Genomic DNA, 27,671 nt, shown 5'->3' on the forward strand with positions numbered 1-27,671 from the left:
CTCACTACTGGAACCGACTCAACTGTAGGGGTATCAATACTGACATCTCTCACATAAGCTAGATACGCATCACACCCCTTCTCAACCATTCGTTGAGCTTTAAGAAATGAAATAACTCTGCTGGGAGTATACTCTAAGGTACCTCTCCACTCTAATCATGGTAAAGCTGGCATAGTCAGCGTCACGATCTTAGCGTGACAATCAAGAATAGCATAATGGGGCGACAACCAGTCCATGCCCAAAATAATATCAAAGTTCACCATGTTAAGCAATAATAAATTAGCTCTGGTCTCAAAACCACTAAGAGCAATCAAACACGACCGATACACGCGGTCCGCAACAAGAGAATCTCCCACAGGAGTAGACACATAAAAATGAGAGCTCAAAGAATCCATCGATACGCCCAAATACGGGACAAAATAAGAGGACACATAAGAATAAGTAGAGCCTGGGTCAAATAATACCGACGCATCTCTATGACAGACCAGAACAATACCTAAAATTATAGAATCAGAAGCAACTGCCTCTGTACGAGCAGGAATGGCATAATATCTTGCCTGGCCTCCCCCTCTAGGGTGACCTCCACCTCGGGCTAGCTGAGCAGGTGGGGTGGCAGTTGGTGCTGTAATCATAGCCTGAGGACCCGGTGGAGCACGTTGTGGCCGAGAAGTCTGTGGAGGTGCACCCCTCCTAAATCTGGGGCAATCCCTCACCATATGGCGAGTGTCGCCACACTCAAAACAAGCTCTGGGAGGGCGTGGCTGCTGTGGCTGGCTCGGGCCAGATCTGCTGGACTGGCCGCTAGGAACACCTCGTGTAGGAGGCACACTAGATACTGGCGGTGCATAATAAGGCTCCTAGGGCCTGGAAGGGGCTGGAACACCATTGGCGGCTGGAAGAGCTCAATGAATGGGGCGACTCACACAACCCCTACCATGGCGAGCTGCTGGGGCACGAGCACCAAAATAATAACCAGTCTCTCGAGACCTCTTGGGCTCTCTCTCCTATCTGTCCCGGGCAAGCTTGCCCTCCAATCTCCTAGCAATACTCACAACCTGCTGATAAGAAATATCCATCTCTAACTCCCTGCCATACTGATTCGGATACTGGGGTGGAGTTCCTTAATAAATCGATGAACCCTCTCTCAAACTGTGGAAACCAAGGCCGGTGCATGCTGGGACAAATCACTAAAGCAAACTGCATACTCTGACACAGTCATAGATCCCTGGCGCAGCTGCTCAAACTCCGCCCGCTATGAGTCCCTGAGGCTCCAAGGGACATACTCTTTTAAAAACATATCCGAGAACTGAGTCCATATAAGTGAAGCTGCCTCATCCAGACCACTCAGATCATAAGCACGCCACCACTAATAAGCTGCTCCTCTAAGCTGGAAGGTGGTAAAAGAAACCCCACTCGTCTCCGCTACGCCCATTGTATGGAGAATACGATGATACTCCTTCAAAAAACCCTGAGCATCATCTGTAGCCAATCCGCTGAAGGTAGATGGGTGGTACTTCTTGTACCTCTCAAGTCTGAGCTGATCTACCTCAGAAGCTGCTGCCCCAACCTTGGGTTGAGCTGAAGCTACCGACTGTATTGGTACAATCTCTGGAACCTGGTCGACCTGAACCCATTGCTATGGAGTACCAACGACGGGAGTCTGTCCTCCTCCCCCAGCCTGAGATGTGGCAGGAGCAAGTGGAATCAATCCAGCCTGAGCTAAGGTGCTGAACATGCTCAGAAACTGGGCTAGAGTCTCCTGGAGGGCTGGTGCAGAAACAGGTACCTCAGGTGTCTGCCCTCCAGCTGGAGCTACTGGGGGCTCCTCTGTAGCAGCTCGTGCGAGTGCTCTGGCTGCAATACGTGGATGACCTTAGCCTCTATCCTGGCCCCGACCTCTACCCTGGCCCCGACCTCTCGTGGCTCTAGCAGGGGGCGCGGGTGCCTGGTCATCAGATCCGCCTGTACGTGTCCTCACCATCTATGAGAGAATAGAATACAAAAGTTTAGAATTTTTTTGTGAAGTCAACAATTTTCGCACAACAAGGAATCAAAGTAGTGAAATTTTTCTAACAGTTCCATAGCCTCCCGAAGATAAGTACAGACTTCTCTGTACCGATCCGCGAGACTCTAATAAACCGGCTTGTGACTCACGATACCTATGAACCTAGAGCTCTGATACCAACTTGTCACGACCCAAACTCCCTCCATATAACGTCGTGACGACACCTAGTCTCTACGACTAGGTAAGCCTAATATGTTGCAGAATAATGAAATGAAGACCTAAATTTAACAACTAACTGTAACAATAACAACATAACTGGATACCATGCCGCTTGGCATGTACAATAACCGACTATTCAAAAATATATAGTAATCCAAAAACCTGGAACATCGTGAATCACAAACTACAGAAGGAAAATCTAGTGTCTCTATACATCAGAGTCTAACAAAAGAAACAAATACAGAAGATAATGGACATGAGAAAGAGTAGAAAGGGACTTCGAGGTCTGCAAACGCGAAAAATATAACTTGAAGTCTCCAAAGCTGTCTCGGCTCACTGATAGTGTGGCTGATAAGGAGCACATGGATCTTGATAAGTAGGGATTTTGACCACTTATTTGCTCTCTTTTACTTGCTTTTTAGCTCAAAAGTGCTTAAAGGTATTCTCGAAAAATAATGAAATGTGCTTTTGTACAGGAACATTGGGAAACTAGCCAAAAGAGTCAAAATCAACTCATAAAGGAGTCAAAAATGGACAAGGACTGAAACAAGGCAAAAGGCCCACAGTGCGGACCGCACAATACTGTGTGCGACCGTAAAACAAAGAAAGAGCCATGTCAACTCTTCTTCAAAGTATGTGGACCGCACAAATATTGTGCGGCTGCAAAAGAGGAGATTCATAGAGCTGGTTTTGGGCAAGCTAAAGGAGTGTGGACCGCATCATAATTGTGCGGCTGTAGAATGTCAAGTGCGGCCGCACTCAATATTATGCGGTCCGCAGCAGACTAAGATCAGAGAGATGGGACTTCAAAGTCAAGTTAGAATGCGGACCGCACTATTTTTGTGCGGCCGCACAATTAGAAGCGCAACTGCACTCATTTTTATACGGTCCGCAGAAGTCTCATCAGCTAGAGTCTAAGATCAAGGAGTGCGAACTGCACTATAATTGTGTGGTCGCAGAAGCAAGAGTGCGGTCGCACTCACAAATGTGCGATCCGTAGTAGTTGAAGGAGTGCGACTGCAATCCAGAATTGTGCGGCCGCAAAACTAGAACCTGTCAAGCCAAGTCTCATTGTGCGGACCGCACACACAATTATGTGTCCGCACAACCTCCATAGGGGCATTTTTGTCAGATATTTTCAGCTTAGTATAAATAGAACTTTTTGTCATTTTAGGATAAGTTTTATTTTGGGAGAGCACCTGAGCCATTCTTCTTTACTGTTTTGTGTAATATTGTACTAGATTAGCTTCTAAACATTAGATTTTCTTTTCCTGATCAATTATTATGCATTCTATCTTAAATTCTTCTTGTATTTCTTCATTTTTCAAGAGTAGCTAAATTTCTAGCTAGGGTTGTGGCCCAACCCTAGTGTGGGTACTTAATGGGTATTTGATTTAGGACTTGTTTGTGATTGGGTTAGTGATATTTAGCCTAGTTCTTGCTTGAATTCAAGAATTAATGGTTGCAAACATTGATTCATGCCTAATTGACTTAGTCTCAACTTGAGAAAGAGAGACTAAGTCTAGGAAAACTTGGCTAACAAGAAATTGGGGTGAACTCAAGAAATTGATAGCCTCAATTAAAGGGTTGAATCTAGAGATAGTAAGACCCGCCTTGAGCATTTATCATTTGTTTTGTGCAATACCCATTTGGACTTGAGAAAACCAAATTGGGCAAAACCACTCAAACTACCGAGAGGTATAGAGTGGGTAATTACGATTGATTGCTATATTACAACCCAGTCCATTCAGGCGTGTCCTAGAGTTTTCAACCCATTAGGTAACCACCTAGGTGGAAGTCACGACCCTAGATCTTTTATCATTTGGACAACAACCAAAACCAAAAATATTGTCTCCTAGTTTTATAAATGCAATTAATAGTTTAAAGTAGAAGTAGAAACAACAAACAAGAATGTTGAAGTGTAATCTAAGGCATATTGCACAATTATACTAAATATATATATACCTAATCCCAATTCTAACTCCCTGAGGATTCGACCCCGACTTGCGTTGGGTTTTATTATTGCTTCGACCGCCTCATTACCTATATTTGTGGTGTGAGTTTGGGCGACATCAATTTTTGGCGTCATTGTCGGGGAGTTAAATGGATTTAGCTATATATCTAGGTTTTTGTGTGATTTGTCTTCTTTTCCTTCCGAGTCACTAATTTTGTTTTGAATTGCTTATAGGTATGAGAATGGCTCTCAACAACGAGCCCATTGGTAATTTGCCATTGGGGGAGGAAGTGGACGATGATCAAGGAGATGAGGTTCTTCCCGAACCTCAAGCAAATAGGCGAGGCCGACCGCCTAATGATAATGTTCCCGTCCCTCCCTCACCTCCACCAAGAGAGGCAGCGCACCGGGTGTGGCCGAACGAGGGTTATGCAAGTGCTATAGTCCTGCCCTGCATTAGGGCGGGCAACTTCCAAATCACCAATGTGATGCTTACACTACTTGAGCAGCGGGGATTATTCACCGGGGCTCCAAATCAAAATGCTTACAAGCATCTGAAGGGGTTTGTCGATACTTTTTGGGGCAGCAAGCAAACTACTGTTTCTGAGGACGCGCTGAGGTTGAGGCTATTTCCTTTCTCTTTACGGGGAAGAGCATTGGACTGGCTAGAGTCCCAATCATTCCATCCATATATGGGATGAGTTGGCCAAAATATTCATTGCCAAATTCTTCTCTCCTGGGCACATGGCTGCACTACGGGATGAAATTCTAGCATTCAAGCAAGAGCCCAATGAGCCATTACATGAAATTTGGGAATGATACCGCACCTTGGTTAAAGAGTGCCCTAATAATAATATGACCGAGGCCATGATCCAACAAACCTTCTACAGGGGGATCAACACAATAAATCAATGTGTGGTAAATCAACTCGTAAGCGGGAACTTCATGAACACACCTTATGCCAAAGCTTGTGAAATTTTAGATGAGATGGCGGATACCTCATCGGCATGGCAAAATAGGGCCAATATTCCGCAAGGTGGCCCCAATGTCATTAACTTACACAAGGAACTACATGATCATGGGAAAGCTATCGCAGAGTTAACAACCACAATGAACCAATTGGCCAAAGCTCAGCTGTAACAAATTCAAGGGCCAAAACAAGTGAATGCGATGGAAGGTGTAAATATGATTATGAACAAGAGACGGCAAAAAGGCCAACAAGGGAAAAGCCGTCCGGAACAATTCCTGCAAGATGATAGTGGGTATGACCAAGGTGATTCATATAATGAGAAAGAAGAGGAAGTGCAATACGTCAACAATTATCAAGGTTAAAGAAACAATGCTCAAAATCAACAACAATGGAGATCACAAAAAAATCAAGGAAATTGGAACAACTAAGACCATCAAGGCAATTGGAGTGGTGGCAACAACAATCAAGGCAATTGGGGAAATAATAATAATCAAGGCTATTGGAATAATCAAGGAAACCAAGGCAATTAGGGTGGCAACAATCAAAGTAATTGCGGAGGTAATCAAGGAGGGTGAAACAACAACAACAACAACTAGGGGTCGGGTTTTCAAAGGCCCCCTATGTTCCAACAACTGAGCAATCCACCTCCCTATCCTTCTCAAGGCTCGAGCTCTTCTAACAATGAGATGGGATGGATTGAAAATATGTTCAAACAAATGATGGAGAAAAATGCCGACTCCGATGCTCAATTAGCCTCCCACAACACTTCAATCCACAATTTGGAGGTTCAACTTGGCCAAATCTCACAAGCATTGAACACTCATCCTAAGGAGGCACTACCAAGTGATACGGTGGTGAACCCAAAGGGTGGGAATAATACGGGACATGTTATGGCCATGACTACGAGAAGTGGAAAAGGTGGAGATGCAACCACCTCAAATCAAAGAAGAATTGTGGATGATTATGTTGTAGTTCAAGAAAATGAAATTCCAAGCAATGTGGTTCAAGCTAATGACAAAGTGAGAATTGATATTGATAAAAATGTGGAGGAGACGCAAGAAGAGGTGAACCCATATAGGGAGCACATGATTGACATACCGGTAGTGCCAAAGGCTAAGGCACCAATTCCAAGGCATCCTCCTCCATACCCTCAAAGGCTTGAAAAGCAAAATAGTGAGAACCAACTCAAAAGGTTTATTGACATGATGAAAATTTTGTCTATCAATGTACCATTGGTTGAGGCATTGGAACAAAAATCGGGTTATGCAAAGTTCATGAAGGACTTGGTCACCAAGAAGAGGTCGATGAATTATGAAACTATCAAGATGACACATCAAGTGAGTGCTATTGTGCACTCAATGGCTCCGAAATTGGAAGATACGGGTGCTTTCACAATCCTTTGCACCATTGGGAGCGCCGACTTTTCCAAAGCTTTGTGAGATTTGGGGGCAAGTATTAACTTGATGCCCTACTCTGTGTTCAAAACTTTGGGAATTGGGCAACCAAGACCCACATCTATGAGGTTGCAAATGGCAGATTAGACTATGAAGAGGCCATTGGGAATTATTAATGATGTGTTAGTCCGAGTTGATAAGTTCATCCTTCCAGCGGACTTTGTGATCCTTGATTGTGAGTTTGACTATGAGGTGCCTATTATCTTGGGTAGACCTTTCCTTGCTACGGGGAAGGCTCTTATTGATGTGGAAGCTGGTGAACTCACTTTTCGGGTGAGTGACGAAAAGGTGGTTTTCCATGTGTGCAAATCGATGAGGCAACCAAATAGTAACGAAGTATGTTCGTTCGTGGATTTAGTGACCGAAGTACTTGTTGATGATGCTAGTGCTGTGATGAATGTTGAGGATACCTTGTAAGTTGTATTGCTCAATCATGATGATGATGAGAAGGAAGGATTTGTGGAATTTGTCAATGCTTTGCAAGGAATGGGGTCATATACTTATGAACCCCAAAAATTGTCCTTAGATCTTGAGAACCGGAAGACTCCTCCAACAAAGCCCTCAATCGAGGAGCCTCCCACTTTGGAGTTAAAGCCTTTGCCTTCACATCTCAGGTATAGGTTTCTTGACCCTTGTTCCACTTTACCTGTTATTCTTTCCTATTTCTTCACTAATGTATAGGTAGATTCTACTTTGGCGGTGCTCCAAAAGAGGAAGAAAGCTATAGGTTGGACATTGGCGGATATTTGGGGTATAAGCCCCACCTTTTGCATGCACAAGATTATTTTGGAGGAGGATGCTAAACCCTCCGTGGAGCATCAAAGAAGATTGAATGAAGCAATGCAAGAGGTAGTGAAGAAGGATATCATAAAGTGGTTAGATGCCGGGGTTGTTTACCCCATTTTTGATAGCTCATGGACTTCTCCGGTGCAATATGTCCCAAAGAAAGGGGGCATGACTGTGATAACTAATGACAAGAATGAATTGATCCCCACCAGAACTGTCACCGGGTGGATAGTGTGCATAGACTATAGGAAGCTCAAAAAAGTCACTCGAAAAGATCATTTTCCGCTTCTATTTCTTGATCAAATGTTGGATAGGTTGGCCGGACGTGCTTTTTATTGCTTCCTGGATGGATACTCTGGCTACAATCATATTCTTATTGCTCTTGAGGACCAAAATAAGACCACTTTCACTTGTCCATATGGTACCTTTGCATTCTTGAGGATGCCATTTGGGTTATGTAATGCACCAACAACTTTTCAACGGTGTATGATGGCTATTTTCACAGATATGGTGGAAAATATTCTTGAGGTCTTAATGGACGATTTCTCCGTCGTTGGGAATTCCTTTGATGATTTCTTGAACAACTTGGACAAGGTATTGGAAAGATGTGAGAAAACTAACTTGGTTTTGAATTGGGAGAAATGTCACTTCATGGTCGAGGAAAGCATTGTCCTCGGTCACAAGATTTCAAAGTATGGTATTGAGGTTGATAAGGCCAAAGTTGAAGTGATCTCCAAACTCCCTCCCCTACATCCATGAAGGGAGTGAGGAGTTTTTTGGGTCATGCGGGGTTCTATCGCCGATTCATCAAGGATTTTTCTAAGTTGGTTAACCATTTGTGTAAACCTTTGGAGAAGGATGCCAAGTTTCATTTCAATGAAGATTGCATAAAGGCATTCGAATTTCTTAAGTTCAAGTTGACTACTACTCCTATTATTACCGCACCGGATTAGAGCTTGCCTTTTGAGCTCATGTGTGACACAAGTAAGGTGGCGGTTGGAGCAGTGTTGGGGCAACGTATCAACAAAATATTCCATCTGGTCTATTATGCAAGCAAGACCATGAATGATGCCCAAGTCAACTACACAGTGACCGAAAAAGAGCTCCTTACTATTGTCTTTGCTATGGAGAAGTTCTGCCCATATTTGATGGGTACAAAGGTGATTGTTCACACCGACCATGCGACGCTTCGGTATTTGATGAGCAAGAAGGATTCTAAGTCAAGGTTGATGCGGTGGGTGCTTCTATTGCAAGAGTTTGATCTAGAGATTCAAGACCGCAATGGTAGTGAGAATCAAGTGGCGGACCACTTGTCCCAATTGGAGGAGGAGGGGAGGCCACATGATGGCCTTGAGATAAATGATTCATTTCCCGACAAGCAACTCCTAGCCATTTCTATGACCGGGATGCCATGGTTCACCGACTTTGCCAATTATCTTGTGAGTGGCATTGTGACAAATGAGTTCTATTCAAACCAAAGGAAGAAGCTCAAACGGGATTGCCTTGACTATTATTGGGATGAGCCGTATCTTTTCCGGATATGTACCGATGGAGTGATCCGACGATGTGTGCCGGAGGAAGAACAAATGGAAATTCTTGAGGCTTGCCACTCTTCGCCATATGGTGGTCACCATGGTGGAGCTAGAACGACAACAAAAGTGTCGAGTTGTGGATTCTATTGGCCTACTCTTTACAAGGATGCTAGCGATCTCATAAAGCGTTGTGATGAATTTCAAAGGGTCGGTGGGATTTCTAAGAAAAATGAGATGCCCCTCACCACCATTTTGGAGATAGATACTTTCGATGTGTGGGGTATTGATTTTATGAGTCCGTTTGTTAGCTCTTGTGGGAACACCTAAACTCTAGTTGCGGTGGATTATGTATCTAAATGGGTTGAGGCCATTACTTTTTCCCAACAGTGAAGCAAGGAGTGTGGTGGAATTTTTGAAAAAGAACATCTTCACAAGGTTTGGTACTCCAAGGGCCATTATTAGTGATGGGGGATCACACTTTTGCAACAAAGCTTTTGACACCTTACTTACAAAGTATGGTGTTACTCACAAAGTGTCGACCCCCTACCATCCTCAAGCAAGCGGACAAGTTGAAGTATCCAACCGGGAGATAAAGAGTATTTTGTCAATGACAGTCAATGCCAACCGGACGGATTGGTCAAGAAAACTTGATGATGCTCTTTGGGCTTATAGAACGGCCTACAAAATACTGATCGGGATGTCTCCATACCGGCTAGTGTTCGGGAAGGCATGCCATCTTCCGGTAGAATTTGAGCATAGGGCCATGTGGGCTTTGAAGAATTTGAACCTTGAATGGGAGTCGTGGAAAATGTAAGGATGTCACAATTGAATGAGCTTGATGAATTCTGGTATCATGCCTACACAAGCTCGTCTCTTTACAAGGAGAAGATAAAGTACCTCCATGACAAGTACATTCATAACAAGGAATTTAAAGAGGGTGATCTTGTGCTATTGTTCAATTCCTGGTTACGGATGTTTCCGGGCAAGTTGAAGTCAAAATGGAGTGTCCCTTTTGAAGTGGTGAATGTAACCCCCTTTGGTTCTCTAAATTTGAAAAATAAGAATAATGAGGTGTTTAGAGTCAATGGGTATCAGGTTAAACATTATCTTGGCAAGGTTGATGATGGCCACATTGTGGCGGTTCTTCATTTCAAATGATTGATAATCTGCATCGTGCCGCGACGTTAAATTAGGCGCTTCTTGGGAGGCAACCCATGTATCTTTTTCTTTTTCTTGTTTTTCTTCTTTGTTAGATAGCTTTGTTTTGTGCTAACTAGTATTGAAGTGTATGCAGGAATGGGTGTGCATTGCAGGGAAGTGTCATAAAAGTGTGGACCGCACCAAAATTATGCGGACCGCACAATCACTCGGCGGCCGCACAGTTCTGTGTGCGGTCGCACAACTGGAAGATCAAAATTGCATGCTCTCTGAAGTTTGTCCTGTCAAAACTCCTTAACAAAGTGCGGCCGTACTCAAAATTGTACGGTCCGCACAAATTCTGCGACCGCACTCACTTTTGTGCGGTCCGCAGAATGTCTTCGAAGGAACAGGTAATAAGTGCGGACCGCACTCAAAATTGTGCGGTCGCACTCAGGTAGGTCTGGGCCCAACAGGTCAAAGTATAAATAAGGCTTTTTTCATCTTTTTAAACTTTACATTCTCTGAACCTTCAAGCCCTAAGCAAACACAGTGCATCCTCCACTAATTCTCAAACATCAAGCATTTCATCTCTTAGATTCTCACCTGCATCCTCCATCACTGGTATGTTTATTACATCTTTAGATTTTTCATCTTTTCTTAGTTTTGTTCTTTTGTCTAGGGTTAATTTTATACCTAAAAATGTCAATAGTTAGTCATCTTTGCTCAAAATCATGAGGGTAGCTTCATAATTGTTAATTGGGGCCTGGGTAAAATAGCTAATCATGATTAATTGTTAGGGCCATGTCTAATTCTTGCAAAACTTGTATGAATTGTAAAGCAGTGCCGTGCTAATCCAAATTGTGCAGCCGCACACACTTTCGTGCGGTCCACAATCTCTAAGTTAGGGCATCTGTATTCTTGAATTGTGCAGACCGCACTCAAAAATATGCGGTCCGTAGTCAAAATTGTGCGGCCTGCACTGCCTCTCCAGAGACTGTTTATCCACAACTGGCCTGCAACTGTCATGCATGTATTTGAGTCCTATGAACCTGAACTCTAACTGATTCTTATTGTTATAATTGCAGATAATGGTTAGATCACGTGGTAGAGGATATTCATCAAAAGGGATGGCAGAACCCTGCGGAGGCGGAGGAAGAAGCAAGAGTAACCTACCACTATTCATCCAGAGAGTGATAAGCAAGAAGTCTACGGCCAACAGAGTCCCTGAATCATCAGACACCAGTGGATATCTCCTGTCTAGGGAAGTTTCTGAGGGAAACTCTGACCAAGCCCCACCTAACACCCAATCTCAACAAGTCCCGGGTAGATTCCACTTGGTTGATAAATCATCTTCCGCTGCTAGTTCTTCTAAAGGTTCGGAAAAGGGTATCCATGATTCTGAGACCTCTTCCTCACATGCCTCGGTAGCACCAATCAATGTTGATGATGATGATGATGGTAGAGGGGGTGATGCTATAGTGGGGGGTTCAGAGAGGTCGAGGAAAAGGGAGATATGGGAAGACAGATTTGTCAGCCTGACTGCTTTCAATAGATTTAGAGAGTGGTGGCCCCAAAGATCGCTCACTCTTGAGCGACAATTCTTGATGAAGGATTTGGACAAGCATAACCCAAATGTCCTCAGACAGTTTTAGGAGAGAAGGATAGAAATGGTTCACCTAAAGCATCTCGATGCAAATGAGCACTTGGTTAAAGAATTTTATGCCAATGTGGCTCACATTAAGAAGGGTACCAAGGTGACAAAAGTGAGAAATCTGAAAATCCGATTCGACTCCTGTGCCTTGAACTCTTATGTAGGATTTGAAGAAGTGGAAGCAGTCCAATACTTGGAGAAGCTAGCTATGGGTGATGCAGGTCACTTGTGGCTAGCCGAGATTTTGGCTATTCGAGGATCAACACCTCTGTGGCTTACAGCAGGGGTTCCCATAGTTCGAGCCACCCTAAAATTTGAAGCAAAAAGGTGACAAACATTTGTGTGTAGCTGCATTGATCCGTGCCTAAATGAGAACAACCTCCCACTTCCCCGTGCAGTCCTGGTGGCTTCGATTATGGCTGGGTATTAAATTAATGTTGGTGCCATCATGTCCACCAACATCACATTAGCTGTCCAGAAAGATGAGAGATCATACCCGTACCCGAACTTCCTCACCGAATACTTTAAAGATCAAAAGGTAGAGCCGAGGCAATATGATATAGAAGTAAAGGCGAGGAAGCCTTTCTCATGGTACCACATGCAGGGTGCTGACAACCCGAAGTTCAAGGGTAAGGCAACTACCTCCGCCGGCCAGTCTGAGGAGCCAGCGGTAGTAGTTACTGATTCAGCTGCTGAGCCTTCCACTGCAACCGGTCCTTTCACCGGGATATTAGCCATACCACCACTGTTTTCTTCTAGACCACCAACTTCTTCTACTTATCTACTGACTGTGTTGTGAGTCTCCCAAACATTAACGAGTCTCAACAACTGGATGCAGGCAGCTACTTCAAAGTTGTCTGACATATCCAGTGCTGTTACAGCACAATCTTCTACCCAGGCTGCACCACAGGTACCTTCGCCAGTGGAGGAGAAGAAGATTCTGGACAACCAAAAGACCATTATGGAAACTTTCGTGGCACATGGGGATGTCATTGAGGAGTTGGGCAAGCAGGTAAAGAAAATGCGAAAGTCTCAAGCTTCGAAGAAGTCGGTGGATAAGTTGACAACAGAAGTTACCAAGCTTTCATATACCAGAGATCTACCACTAAATTTACTCATGTAGGCAACACCAGCAGTACCCGAGGCACCATAGGCAGTAACCGGCCAGTCTGAGGAGCCGGTTGCGACTACCCACACCGCTGAGGAGATGATACAGATGCTCAGCAACCCTGTTGTCCCTCAGCCAGGTGATGATGAGATACAATTAGAGGAGACAAAGGGTGCTGAGGATGCCATGCAGACTGAGACCACATAGGGAGTTCTCTTAACTCTCTACCCCTACTTGTTCTTATTTTTGATAAGCATTGGGGACAATGCTCATTTTTATTCGGGGGGTGGTCTATTTTGATTGATTTGACATTGACATTTAGTCTATAATAACTCTTATACTATTTTTATTTTATCTTTATTTTCTCTTTGGTTATGTATATATTCTTCCATTTCCCTTGATGTATATATTCATTTTACTTCGGTTTGTATATTCATTTATCTTGCTTTTCGTAGTTTATTTCATAGCTTCTTTACTTTGTCTTTCTTAGTAGTATAAATTCTTATTTACTTTAGTAGTTTCTTTTTGATTTGTTAGCTTCTTTTTACGTTTGAGTGATCAATAAGCCTTTGGTTTTCTTAATGCCACGGTTCTTTCCAAAGGTGGATTTTGTGTGAACCGGGTGGCTCTTCCCAATGATGGATGGCGTGACAACCTTCTTAAGGGATTGACTCCATTTTCTTTTAAGTTTAGGCAAATATAGTAGTAATGAATAAAAGAGTCTCAAGCATGCTTCACTTGGTACCAACACATTTACCTCCAATCTTATGGTTAAAAACAAAGTTGTTGGCATGAAATTAGCTCTAGTTGTGATCTTTTGACTCTTGTATTGACTTAAGCAGTCATCAAGTGGTTCAGTCGAGCCATTTGTGATTTTCAATCTCAACTAGGATTATTGTGGGCCCTAGACTCTGTTCTCTTTAGCAATTCAGCAACATGAGAGGTGGGGTATTGAATTTCAAGTCCAAGTACCCGTGCTAATAGTCTAGAACTTGCCGCGAATATTTTTCTAGGCAAAATTCTAAGTGTAGCTTGGCTTGAGAAATGATTGTAGGCTCTCCTTGGTCCAATTTAAAATTTGAAATCTTCCATAGCCTACCAATGTGATATCCCTAGTCAACCCATTTGAGCCTAAGCCCCTTTTCTTTCAATAACCACGTTACAAGCCTTTATCCGTTAGGTAATGCCCCTTTTTTTGGCTCCCGATCTTTTCTTAGCATTCTTGAGAAACAATTGGTAAAAACATAAGTTTGGGGGAGAGACGAGGTGTTTGGAAGTGATAAAAGTTACAAAGAAAAGAAAGAAATGAAGAAAAGGGAAGGCAAAGAAAAGAAAGAAAGAACAAAAAGAAAAATGCCAAAAAGAAAGTGAATACGGTAGAAAGTTGAAGGGATTCAAAGAAAACAATAATGATAGGCATGGAGTAAATAGAAAAGGAGAAAAATGAATGTCATGATCAAGAAAGAGTGACGTTACGTCCCTCTAGTTACCCCGAGGAAAAAGAAAATGACTCAAAGAGTCGAAAAAGTAAGAGCCGAAAAGAGAAAATGGAGTGCTTGAGGAAATGAAACCATTATATTCCAACAAGTCCTACCTTGGTCCAAAAGCCTTCATTATATCCCGCAAAAGCCCTACATGATTTCAGGTTGAGTGAGCTTACATTAGTGGTGATTTACATGAGGGGCAAGCTTATGGTACTTAGAATCGAATTTGTGACATTCTTTTTAAAGAGATAAGCGCACTTTTCACAATCCTTGATTCGAGTGTTACATTCTAAAGTGAGATTTGCTAATGGAGAGTAGAGGAGGAGGAGTTTGGGATCCAAAATGACCTACGTGAAAGAGCGAGCGTCCTTGATGAATAGAGTCAACTTTTGATGCTCTAGTGTCACATTAGAACTATGGTAATAAAAAAGTCAAATCATTGCGTTGTTGATAATTCATATGTGTTATGAGTAATTGTTGGTCCCAATTGATGTGTGATTGATTCACCTTAGGCCAGCTGAAATATCCCCTTTTCTAGTGGAGGTTGGAATTGCCTTAATTGCTTGAGGACAAGCAAGAGCTTAAGTTTGGGAAAGTTGATAAGTTGGGATTTTGATAGCTTATTTGCTCTCTTTTACTTGCGTTTTAGCTCAAAAGTGCTTAAAGGTATTCCCGAAAACTAATGAAATGTGCTTTTATACAGGAACATTGGGAAACAAGCCAAATGAGTCAAAATCAACTAATAAAGGAGTCAAAAGTGCACAAGGACCGAAACAAGGAAAAAGGCCCACAGTGCAGACCGCACAATACTGTGTGCGGCTGCAAAACAAAGAAAAGGCCATGTCAGTTCTTCTTCAGAGTATGCGGACGGACGAAGAAGAGGAGATTCAGAGAGCTAGTTTTAGGCAAGCTAAAGGAGTGCGGACCGCACCATAATTGTGCGGCCGCAGAATGTCAAGTACGGCCACACTCAATATTATGCGGTCCGCAGCAAACAAAGATCAAAGAGATGGGACTTCAGAGTTAAGTTGGAATGCGGACCACACTATATTTGTGCGGCTGCACTCATTTTTATGCGGTATGCTGAAGTCTCACACAACCATAGTCTAAGATCAAGGAGTGCGGACCGCACTATAATTGTGCGACCGCAGAAGCAAGGGTGTTGTCGCACTCACAAATGTGCGGTCCGCAGCAGTTGAAGGAGTGCGGCCGCAATCCAGAATTGTGCGACTGCAGAACTGGAACCTGTCAAGCCAAGTCTCGTTGTGCGGACCACACACACAATTATGCGACTACACAACCTCCGTAGGGTCATTTTTTTAAGATATTTTCAGCTTAGTATAAATAGAACTTTTTGTTATTTTTAGGGTAAGTTTTGTTTTGGGAGAGCACCTGAGCCGGTTTTCTTTACTGTTTTGAGTAATATTGTACTAGATTAGCTTCTAAACATTAGATTTTCTTTCCCTAATTAATTATTATGGATTCTATCTTAAATTCTTCATGTATTTCTTTATTTTTCATGAGTAGCTAAATTTCTAGCTAAGGTTGTGGCCCAACCCTAGTGTGGGTACTTAATGGGTATTTGATTTAGGACTTGTTTGTGATTGGGTTAGTGATATTTAGCCTAGTTCTTGCTTGAATTCAAGAATTAATAGTTGCAAACATTGATTCATGCCTAATTGACTTAGTCTCAACTTGAGAAAGAGAGACTAAGTCTAGGAAAACTTGGCTAACAAGAAATTGGGCCCCCAATTAAATGGTTGAATCTAGAGATAGTAAGACCCGACTTGAGCATTTATCACTTATTTTGTGCAATACCCATTTAGACTTGAGAAAGCCAAATTGGGAAAAACCACTCAAACTACCGAGAGGTATAGAGTGGGTAATTGCGTGTGATTGCTATATTACAACTCCGACCAATCAGTCTTGTCCTAAAGTTTTCAACCCATAAGGTAACCACTTAGGTGGAAGTCACGACCCTAGATCTTTTATCATTTGGAAAACAACCAAAACCAAAAATATTGTCTCCTAGTTTTATAATTGCAATCAATAGTTTAAAGTAGAAGTAGAAACAACAAACAAGAATGTGGAAGTGTAATCTAAGACATATTATATAATTATACTAAATATATACCTAATCCCAATTCTAACTCCCAGAGGATTCGACCCCGACTTGCGTTGGGTTTTATTATTGTTTCGACCGCCTCACTACCTATATTTGTGGTGTTAGTTTGGGAGACATCAGATCTGCACACGAAAAACATGTGTAGAGAGTAGCATGAGTACACCACAATCGGTACCCAATAAGTGCCAAGCTTAACCTCGGTCGAGTAGTGACGAGGTCAGGTCATGACCCTACTGGTATATATAATAATAAAGCAAGACAAGAATGAAATATCGCAGCAAAATAAAGACTGAATTTTTAGAAGAAAAAATTTATAGAAGGTAACAACTCAGTACACAGAAATACAACAGGGGTTCTCCCGAAATACCGTCTCGTAGTCCCAAACGTAAATGTGCAGGAGAAGCTCCCGAAATACTGTTTTGTAGTCCCAAAGTAAATATGCAAGACATGGGAATCTCCCGGAATACCGTTCCGTAGTCCCAAAGTAAATATGCAAGATAAGGGGTGATCTCCTGGAATACCGTTTTGTAGTCCCAAAGCAAATATGCAAGGCAGGGGGATCTCCCGGAATACCATTCCGTAGTCCCAAAATAAATATGCAGCTCAAACAATAGAACTCGACAACTACAACACGAAATCTTACAAATTAGACTAAGTACAAGTCAAGGAAAAACATGAAAATATCCACTAAACATGCTGCAGGAATGCTAATTTTTGTCTATTAAGGCAAGCAGGCATGCTATTTTTGTCAAAGAGGATACTACACATGTTGATAAGACTCAAATATGAAGGAAAAACAGGTTATTACTTAGTAGAAATCGAGTTTTTACAACAATTCGCTCGTGTACGTACTCGTCACCTCACGTACACGGCGCTCACATATCAAAACAGTACCAAATCCTAAGGGGATTCCCCCGCCCCCACAAGGTTAGGCAAGCCACTTACCTCGAACCAAGCTCAATCAATCAGTAAGAATGCCTTTTCCACAAATATCTGACTCCGGATGGCCCAAATCTAGCCAAAAATAATTACATATCATAAATACAACTATAATAGACCAATCTAATTAATGAAATTAAGACTTTAACAAAATTTCCGAAATTCACCCTAAAAGTCGACCTGGGCCCACGTCTCAAAATCGGGTAAAAGTCACAAAATACGAACATTCATTCAATCACGAGCTCACTCGTACCAAAATTATCCAAATCCGATGTCTAAATCCCAATCAAAACTCAGAAATTCGGTTGAAGAACCTTTTCCCCATTTTCTCAACTTTTCAACCCAAAAATCCGAAATTAAATGATGTAATCAACCATAGATTAATGAAATACAACCAAAAACGAGTTAGCAATCGTTACCCCAAAGCTCTCTCTCAAACTCCCTCGAAATATCGCCAATTCCCGAGTTCCCAAGTCCAAAAATGAAGAAATGAATCAAGCCCTTGATTTGGCCCCTTTTTTGCGAGTTAAACCGCACCTGCGGTCCATTAACCGTTTCTGCGGCTAAAGCTCCGCATCTGCGGAATTTCATTAAATTCCCCGGCTCCGCATCTGCGCTCATACATCCGCATATGCGAAACTTGGCTTCCTCCCCCAAATCCTTTTCTGCGATCTCTCTTTCGCAGATGCGGCTCCGCATCTGCGCTCATACATCCGCATATGCGAAACTTGGCTTCCTCCCCCAAATCCTTTTCTGCGATCTCTCTTTCGCAGATGCGGCTCCGTTTCTGCGGCTTACTCGTCGCACCTGCGACCACTGGCCCTCAAGATTAAAAGCGCACATGCGACCTTTTTTCTCGCTTCTGCGGGACCGCACCTGCGGACTTCCCACCGCCGGTGCGAAAACACCAGAGCCAACAACTTCAGAAAATGCACAAGTCAAATTTTCCATCCGTTAAGCACCCGAAACTCACCCGAGGCCTCCGGGACCTCGACCAAACATACCAACCAAATTCTAAAATACCATACGAACTTAGTCGAGCCCTCAAACCACATCAAACAACGCTAAAATCACAAATCATTCTCCGATTCAAACTTAAAGAACTTAAAATTTCTAAATTCGACAACCGATGCCGAAACCAACCAAACCACGTCCGATTGACTCCAACTTCCGGAATTGAAATCCGACCCCGATATCAAAAATTTCACTGCCGGTCAAAATCTCCAAAAATTCGACTTTTGTCATTTCAAGCCTAAATGAGCTATAGACTTCCAAAACACAATCCAGACACGCCCCTAAGTCCAAATCACCCAACGGAGCTAACGGAACCGGCGAAACTCCATTTCGAAGTCGTTTTCACACAATTCCGACTACGGTCAAAATCCTAAAACTTAAGCTCCCGTTTTAGGGATTAAGTGTCACAAAGCACTCCAAAAACTAAAACGAAGCCTCCCAACAAGTCACATAAGCAAAGAAAGATATGGGGAAAACAATTAATAGGGGATCGGGACTATTACTCTCAAAACGACCGGCCGGGTCGTTACACAATGCAAGCAATACATCAGAGTAACAAATATATATATACATCAGAGTAACAAATATATATATGAGTGTTGATTACCACACAGAAGGGTGTAGAGCAAAATACATGATTAAAGCTGAAACAATATACATAACAATTACAAAGGGATAACCCAACAACCTGATGGGATAAATTAAAAGAACTAACCAATCCGGAAGATAAAATGAAACTTGGCAGCTACATAGCCTAATGTGGACTCTATGTAGTTCAATCAACGAGTTGGCCTCTAAATAAACCTGGATAATAAACAAAAATTACATACACACATGAACATCCAATAGATTCCTTTAACAAAATCCATTTAATAATTTAGCCAGAACTCTAAATCATTCCCTCAAACAGTTGGCATGCAATATACTACTATACAATTCAAAAGGTAAATTTCTTATCAATTAAAATGCACAATAAAATTAGGTGCTCTAATTCAATTATAGAAAGGTAATACACTGACATGCGGCAATATCTTGTATATCGGAATGTGGCACACGTATATGAAATAGGATTTACTTCATATCCAGAGTGAATGAATCACAAACCCATCTTTTAATATGACAACCCACAACTCTGGCTTCTCTCGAAGGTGAAGAAAACATTGACTGCATATTTGATTTCAGTTCGATTTGAAAGGAGATTTATTCACGGAGGTTTGGAAGGGTCTCCTAAAGAGGCGAGAGAAGAGAACGGAGGTGGAGGTTGCCATCACCTATGATTCTGTAAAATATGATAGAAATAGAATGGTCCCTTTCGAGGAAGATGAACAGAGAAGGATGGATGCTGTCTCGAAGAATTTAGGATTTCAAAGGAGGAGGATTCTGAAAAGGGGCTGGAGAGAGGGAAAATAAAAAGAAAGAATGAGCGATTTAAATTTTAACTGCGTCAATATAGAAAATTTCCCACAGATTGCTGCAAATGTCGATAAACATCGTGAAAAATACATCATTTGAATCAAATGTCATAATATTTAATGACTTCTTATGCTAAATGACGTTCATTTGCTCTAAATGTTGGAAACGTAACGGTTTAATGACATTTGTCATAAATGTCGTTAATTAAATGTGGCTGTAGCATGTATTTCTTGTAGTGATGCTTGATGCTTTGGTACCAATTCAAAGGAATATTTTGTTCTTTGAATTTAACATAAACTTTGTTAATGTGTACCAAATTTTGTGTAGAATCTGTTGCCTTTCTGAAACAGTCCTAATACATATGTCTTAGAATCTAAATATTGCCAATAATCTAAGGTTCCAACTTCCATTATCTTCCTTAATAGCTGTTTTTAATGTATATGTGCATTTCCTCACGACTTTAATGTATGAATATCCAATGTATTTACATTTTCAATAAATAATAACATTTTCATGTTCCTTTGTGTCTACCGTGTGTAGACCATAAATTTGCGTCAAGAAAATAATCGAGACTGAAAAATATTGCAACAATCATAGTATTTAATTTCAAATAATTGAGCGTACAATCTCTATGAATCCTCTGATTCTTCTTTCCAATAGTAAATAAATTCAAGGGCCTTTGAGCTTGATCTTGAATATATATTTGTTTCCACGAATGATGATCTTGAATTCAACTAGCACGAACTTTGATTTGAACTCGTACTCCTTGAATCTTGACTTGTTCTTCGTTCTTGAGCTTGAAGTTCTTCGTTCTTGAGCTTGAACTTGATTGCTTGAAGCTTGAAACTTGTAGAGAAATTTGCGGCGTTTGATCCACGAGCTCTTTCTTGCTTCTTGTTATAACTTCTCGTATCTTTTCTGGGTTATAAAGACCCCTATTTATAGTTGTGGGAGGGAAGAGTTATGACAAGAACAAACTCTTCCGACCAATCAAATTGAAGTGTGATATGGCCGCATTTGATTGGCCAGAACATGTCACTTACACATGTGGCGCAATTTCATTGGCCTTTTAATGTGACTTGGCATGCCTTGTCATTTTGACACGTGGCATGATCCTATTGGCTCTTCCGCTTGACTTGGCGTGCCATGTCATATGACACATGGCACCGAACTGGGCCTCTAAGGAGATGACATCTTTGGCTTAATGAAGTGGGCTCATCACTTTAGCTCAATTAAATGGGCTAGCCCAATGAATTAAGACTTATTTATTTAATTTATATATATTGGATTTATATAATTAATTCAATTATATTAGCCCATAATATTTATTTGGACTAACATATCTTGAATTTAAAATATAGTCCAAGTAATTGTATTAGTTTAAATCTAATAAAATTTAAATGCTTACACCGTGTTTTTCAAGTAACATTTTTTTATAAAAAATTATATTTAATATTCTTCATGCAACGTGCGGGCACAAATACTAGTATTTTTTAAATAACAATGTTAAATTTGTTAGGAAATAATTGTAAGTAGTAAAATTAAGTGGATATATTCATGACAAAAATGTGATTTATAACTTTACATCAAATTAATAAAAAAGTAAATTATAAATAAAATGCAAATTCCTTTTAATTGAACTTGAACTATATATATATGATTGAATTTTCTTTTATCTTTTGCTTATTTGTTATTTTTCTACCTGGTACACACCTTGGATTCACGTCACGTAAGAGGTCAACCGTTAATATTGATATTTGAGAGGTCATAACATTAATTAACTTCTGAGAAAGACATTGTCTACGACCTTTAGATGCTGGTTGAAGTAACGGCCACATACAATCAAGTTAACACACTTACAACATTTGAAATTACGTGTGATAAAAGAGCAAACTTACAACATTTGAAACTACATACACATAAAATCAGAAGGAAATTACGCCGAGTATATGGCACTGAAGACAAACTCTATGGCCTTTAATCGTGGTATTAAAAAAAAGTATTCGACATAATTAATATCTCAAAGGGCAGGTCTGATAATGGCATAGTTTGAGTTGACTAATGGAGCATCAACTTTCAACATACCATCAAGTTCTTTGACGAATGTTTCCATTGCAAAACCAGGCAAACAAATTGGAACCACAATTCCATTCTCACCTTTCTTGTTTTTAAATGGTATATAAAAACTAGCCACACCAGGAATTGCACCTACTCCTCCTTTAGCTGGTCCACCATAAACTGCTTTTCCCCATCCAAAATCCACTTCTCCAAATCCACCTCTAGTCACATCTGATACAAGAAAAGTCCTCACCACTGTAAAATGGGGTCTACCTTTTAACACCATTAAATCTGCCACAGATTTCATATATTCTTCTGTCACATCCGACTTTGTTTTCTTCACTAACTCGAGTGCATATCCTAGTGGATTTTTGCTCAGTTTAGCCGCAGTTGTGACTGCTACAGGGAATGCAAAGGCGTTGCCGTAGTAGCCAGTAGGCAAAGGAGGATTGAACCTCGAACGTGCATTGACAATGCAAAGAGCGCGAACTTCCTCTTCTGGATCAGGTTTTAGGGACATTGTTCGACAACGCCAAAGGACTGCTGTGAGCAGTTCAAAAGTGGAACACTTACGCAAGTGATGAGGGACAAATCGACGAAGTGCTGAGACTTCAGAAGGGCCAAAAAAGAAAGATTTGTGAACCATGTCGTCTAAGGGGATAATTGTACCCTTTGTATCGCGTACTTCATCGTATTCGTGATGTGTACATGTCACTTGGGGCGGATTTCTGGCATTTAGCAATTCTCGACACCAGACTGGAAGTATAGATGGAGCAGATGCACCGCGTGCCATTTCACCCACTGCGGTCATAAATTGGACAAGACCTGGTGCATCACTCATTGTGTGGTTTAATCTTAGCGCGAAGATAAAACCACCACATCTTAGACGAGTTACCTGCATATAATTGATATATCAGTTACTCCATTACTAACATTTTCTTTTCAAAGATGCAATTATACAGCCTTATGTAGAGAGATGGAAAATAAGTCAAACCATAATAATTTCTTTGTTGAACGAAGGAGCAATAGCTTTCAATGATCGTACTTTAATTATACTTGCATTTAGTGGAACCAAAAGTTCTACCGTGGAGCTATGATTTTTAGTTTATGCGTTTTGCACCAAAATTCTTTTTACTTACTGGGTCCTGAATATATTACTTATACATATTTAATGATTATTTCAATACAAATACATAGTTTGGTCCAAAGCTACTGAGTTCTACCGAACTAGTTGTTATAAGGCTAGCTCTGCCCCCTTCTACCAGCCCAGAACCATGCTCAATTTGTTTCTCGCTATCCATGAATGCTTGAATGGTATAACTTATAAGAATGTACTGTACGCATTTGAAAAGGATTTAAGTCCAATACACTTACGTTGTAAATGATTTTTGTAGCAATATTAGTTCAATTAACTAGATGTATAACATATTATTACTTTATTTTCTAGGTTGCCATATAAAGTTTGCTATATATAAAGGCTAACTTATTATTATAGGTCGACTAGATTTGATGGCGTAAAAAATAATACATTATGAGTAGTTTAGTTTGAAGACAGGTTATGCTGAAATTAATTATGCCGGAATTAGTTATGTTGGAATTAATTATTCAGATATTATTTCTTATTGACTGTTATATGTTGTATTAATCCTGAGATCGTTAATTTTACTGTTTTATCATGGGATAACTTATGATGAGATTATTATTCCACCATCAAGTAAATATAAATTATCCTAGTATTATTTTTAATCATGGAATAACTTATTCCAGAATTAGTAACCAGATATAAGTTAGAGAGATAATGAACCTGAATAAGAAGCAAAGGGCAATTAAGAACTCCAGCAGAGTCAGGAACATCATAAAGAAGTTCTTCTAAGCATGGAAATGGAGGCTGAAGTTCATCTCCAAATTGCTCAAGTGTAACATCAGCATCCGCTTCGACAAACATAATCCCCTCGCCGGTACAATCCACCATCAGTTTCCGGCCATTTCCTTCCCGGAGACGGCCAGCAAATGGATAGTAAAACACAAGTGTTTCAGCTATAGCCTTTTTAATAACCTTTACAGGATCTTTCCTTCCCATAGAAGAATCCTTATGGTAAAATTGAATAACGGGAATTTGAAATCGAAGACCTTCTTGATCATCAATATCAGAAAGAAACTTAGTTTCACGTGGAGTTGGTTTTGCCGGAGCTATTAGCTCTGGCTTTTGTCTCCTTACTGTGAACACTAATTCTGATGATTGCTTTGAATCCATTGAAGATGATAATCAAGAATGTGAGTTTAATATTAGTGATTAATTGGGTGGGATATGAAGAAGAAATATTTGTTTGTAGATGAATTCCAACTACTGAGACATAAAGCTATATATAGAGGTGGTAACAGTGGTATGTACCTGTAATGATGACAAACTAGTAAGTGGGGGAGAAGAAGCGACGTTACTGCTTAGAAACTCTATTTTTATGTTTTATTGTTTGTAATGAATTGGATAATTTTTATTTTAATTAAGTACTAGCTAATCAGGAATTCCGACCTCACTTGCGAGAATACTCAAAATTTATTGTTGTTGTTTACTGACTAGAGATGAATCTAAGAAGCTAGAATTTTTACATTAAGGGACGTCAAAATATATAAAAATAAATATTACCAAAAAAAATATTATTGAAATTCAACATATATACATAAAAAAAAAAATTTATCTACCTATATAGTTCCCGTACTCTTTGCTATAAGGTGGCTCCGTCATTGGATTTAGAATTTAAACTCTATGATTTCAATCTTTAAAGTTTTTTGTATTGAACCCGTTGTATTTTAAAACTTATGGGTTCATAATTACAATTTATGATAATTTTAATGAATTTTTATACATAAATTTAAGTTTCGTGTCGAAAGTACCGGATTCATTTGAATCCGACTCTACTACCCTAGATCCGCCCTGTAGCTGACATGTTGATGGTTGTTAGAATCTATGTTGTGAATTTCCTGGCTGCTGTGGACTGCATTGACTTGAAATAGACTTGCTATTTTATGAGTATTATTGGAGGATATTAGTTAGTGTTTTCATACTCAACAACCAAGTTGAGCCTTTAAACATTTGTTTCTTTAAATGATTCAAGTCGTTTCAAGTTTTTGGAAGGCAAGTTATGTATGGAAGTTTATCTGTAGTTTCAACGAAAGTTTAGGTTTGTAATGACTTTAAATAGGTAATATTTTAACTTAAAGGACTTGTCATTTCATTTAATACTTAAGCCGAGGGTCTATAGTCAACCGTCTCTATACATTCACAAGGTAGGGATAAAATACGCGTGCACACTACCATCCTCGAACTCACTTGTGAAATTATATTTTAATTAAATGAATCTTTTAATAAATATATAATTTGAATTAAAGCTACTTAGTTATTTCTCCAAAATGCAGTCCTCTTTTGCCAAAATGTAGCTCCAATGCTCCTCCATTTTGCCCCCAAAATGGGGGATGAATAGTGTTACTCCAAATTTGGAATAACAATATTATCTCCTCCATTACTATTCGTCCTTACTTTATTATTATTTTTTATTATTTTAACTCTTTTAATTTATCTCTTTATATATACCTAATTATGTTTATGTAATATCTTTATAATATTAATTTTTTATCTTAACTTTGGCGTATAATTTCGATAAATTAATTTTTGTGTATTTTTTATTTATATGTAAAATTATAAGTTAATTTTATTATAAGTAATTTTTATGTAAATTAATTTTATTTATGGAAGCATACTAGAGGTGGAAGTTGAATAATTATGTAATATTTAGTCTGAATTTTACCATAATATAATATGTATTTAATTATCTTGTATCTCAATGATTTCACTTTTATTTGAATTATCCGTTAATATATATAATCTATAATATTTGCTTACAAATTATATTTTTTAAAAATTTATGGTATAAAATAATTTTATATTAAATTATATGTGATAAATATGTAAAAAAGAAAAAAAAGAATTTCTTTAATAGAAATAAAAAAATAAAATTTAAACAAAAGATAATAATATAATATTGAAGAGATAGAAGAATATAAAATGGAATATTTTTTTTTGAAGTAAAAAATGGAGTAATGGTTGGAGTAACTTTACTCCATTTTGAAGGAGAAAATGTAGGCAAGGGTTGTAGATGACCTTATTAAGCCACATATATGTAGAGTACTAAAATTATAATTTTAAAGAGTTTAACATATCTTTTTACTTTTTCTTTTCGTTAAAAAGAAAATAAACTTTCCAATCAAGTGAGTCAATAAATCTCGTCATTAAGGAAATGCAAAGTTAAATATTTATAAAGTGAAACAATTCATTTTTTAAACATAATAAAAAATATGTGTCACATATCATGTGATAAGCAAAAAATTGCAAAAATATGAATTTTTTGAGGGTGGTCTTTAACTTTTGATCCCCGCTTGTCTCATGAGCAAAATTTCAAAGTGAAAAGTTAAAAGTGTTGTTCACGGAACAAGCGTAAAACAACGCTTCTTAAACTTGAAGTTCTGACCACGTGAGATTATACAAAACGACTTTCATGAAATGATGGCACAAGTAGTAATTGGCGAGAAGAAGCAACTTTGGTGGTTAGAGACTCTTTTTTTATGTTTTAATTTTTTTAACGAGTTGGTCAATATTTATTTTAATTACAAACTAACATGGTAATGGTCATTAGGAACTTTGTTGTGAATTTCATGGCTGCTGGGACTGCATTGACTGGAAATAGACTTGATACTTATGAGGATTTGAAAAGTTCTAAGTCTATTTCCATACTCAACAACCAATTAGTATTTATAACGAAAAAAAGGTGAAAGTTTTTTTTGGCAAAGTTTGTTGTCAAGTTTTGAAGTTGCAATTTTAAATAGTTTTTGCGACAACTGACATGTTCTTTTCAAATCTTTGAATTTTTTTAGTTGTTGCAAAAACTATCAAACAAACACGGCCTATTTTTTTCAACTTATAGGCCTAAAAACTTTTTCAAGTTATTTTTCTCCAAAAAAGATAAGAAAAAAATCTTCCACACCTACAAGTACGTACTGATTTCCCTATAGGAAATTTGGTGATAATTTCTTCATATGATTAAAGTCCTCTCAAGTTTTTGAAATGTAAGTTTCATGAAAATGTATGGAAGTTAGTCTGTAGTCTCAAGGAAGGTTTAATCTTGTAATGACAAAACTAGGTATATTAACCTTTTTCTTTAATAGTGTCATAGCTTTTAAAAGTCAACTATATCTACTTCTATATTAAGTATGATTATTGGTAATATGAAGTAAATTAAGTAACATCGTACACTCAATTAAACTACACCAATTGGTTTTGTATATCTATTTTTTTCTTAAGTCGTGAGTATATTGAAAATAATTTCTCTACCTTCATAAGATAGGGGTAAAATTTCCGTACACATTACCCTCCCCAAACCTACACGTGAATTTACTCTTTATGCTGTTTTCATTATTGGTTTTGTATATATAAGTTGAATTCTTAAATAACAAAAAGAACATACTACGCAAAGTGTGTAATCTATCAGCTAGGTACAAAGGCGAGTGCACGTTATTTCTCAAAAAATACAGAATAGAAATTTTTTATTATTATTCAAAGTAAGACCATCCAAAAATCTGATACGATTTGTAGAGACTATTTACAACTCCTTCGAAGAAGATTGGACTAAAGAGAATCTACTTGTCAAAATAACACCTTAATACGTGAAAAAAAAAATCCAAAGCTGCAGGAGAGAACCCGCTTTATTATGGATGCTCCTAAAATCTCACACAATTATGATTTAACATAATGATACAAAGTACAATTT

The 27,671-nt window shown here is 39.4% G+C and overlaps 1 protein-coding gene across 1 annotated transcript; it reads right to left on the reverse strand.

Moving 5' to 3' along the window:
- Positions 1-21,814: 21,814 nt before the first annotated feature.
- Positions 21,815-24,106, reverse strand: LOC107814928 (benzyl alcohol O-benzoyltransferase). Its single transcript, NM_001325938.1, is given in 2 exon segments — positions 21,815-22,747; positions 23,657-24,106. Coding segments are annotated over 2 exon segments (1,383 nt in total).
- Positions 24,107-27,671: the final 3,565 nt, after the last annotated feature.

The sequence above is a fragment of the Nicotiana tabacum genome, chromosome 2 (genome assembly GCF_000715075.1).
Source record: "Nicotiana tabacum cultivar K326 chromosome 2, ASM71507v2, whole genome shotgun sequence".
NCBI lineage: Eukaryota > Viridiplantae > Streptophyta > Magnoliopsida > Solanales > Solanaceae > Nicotiana > Nicotiana tabacum.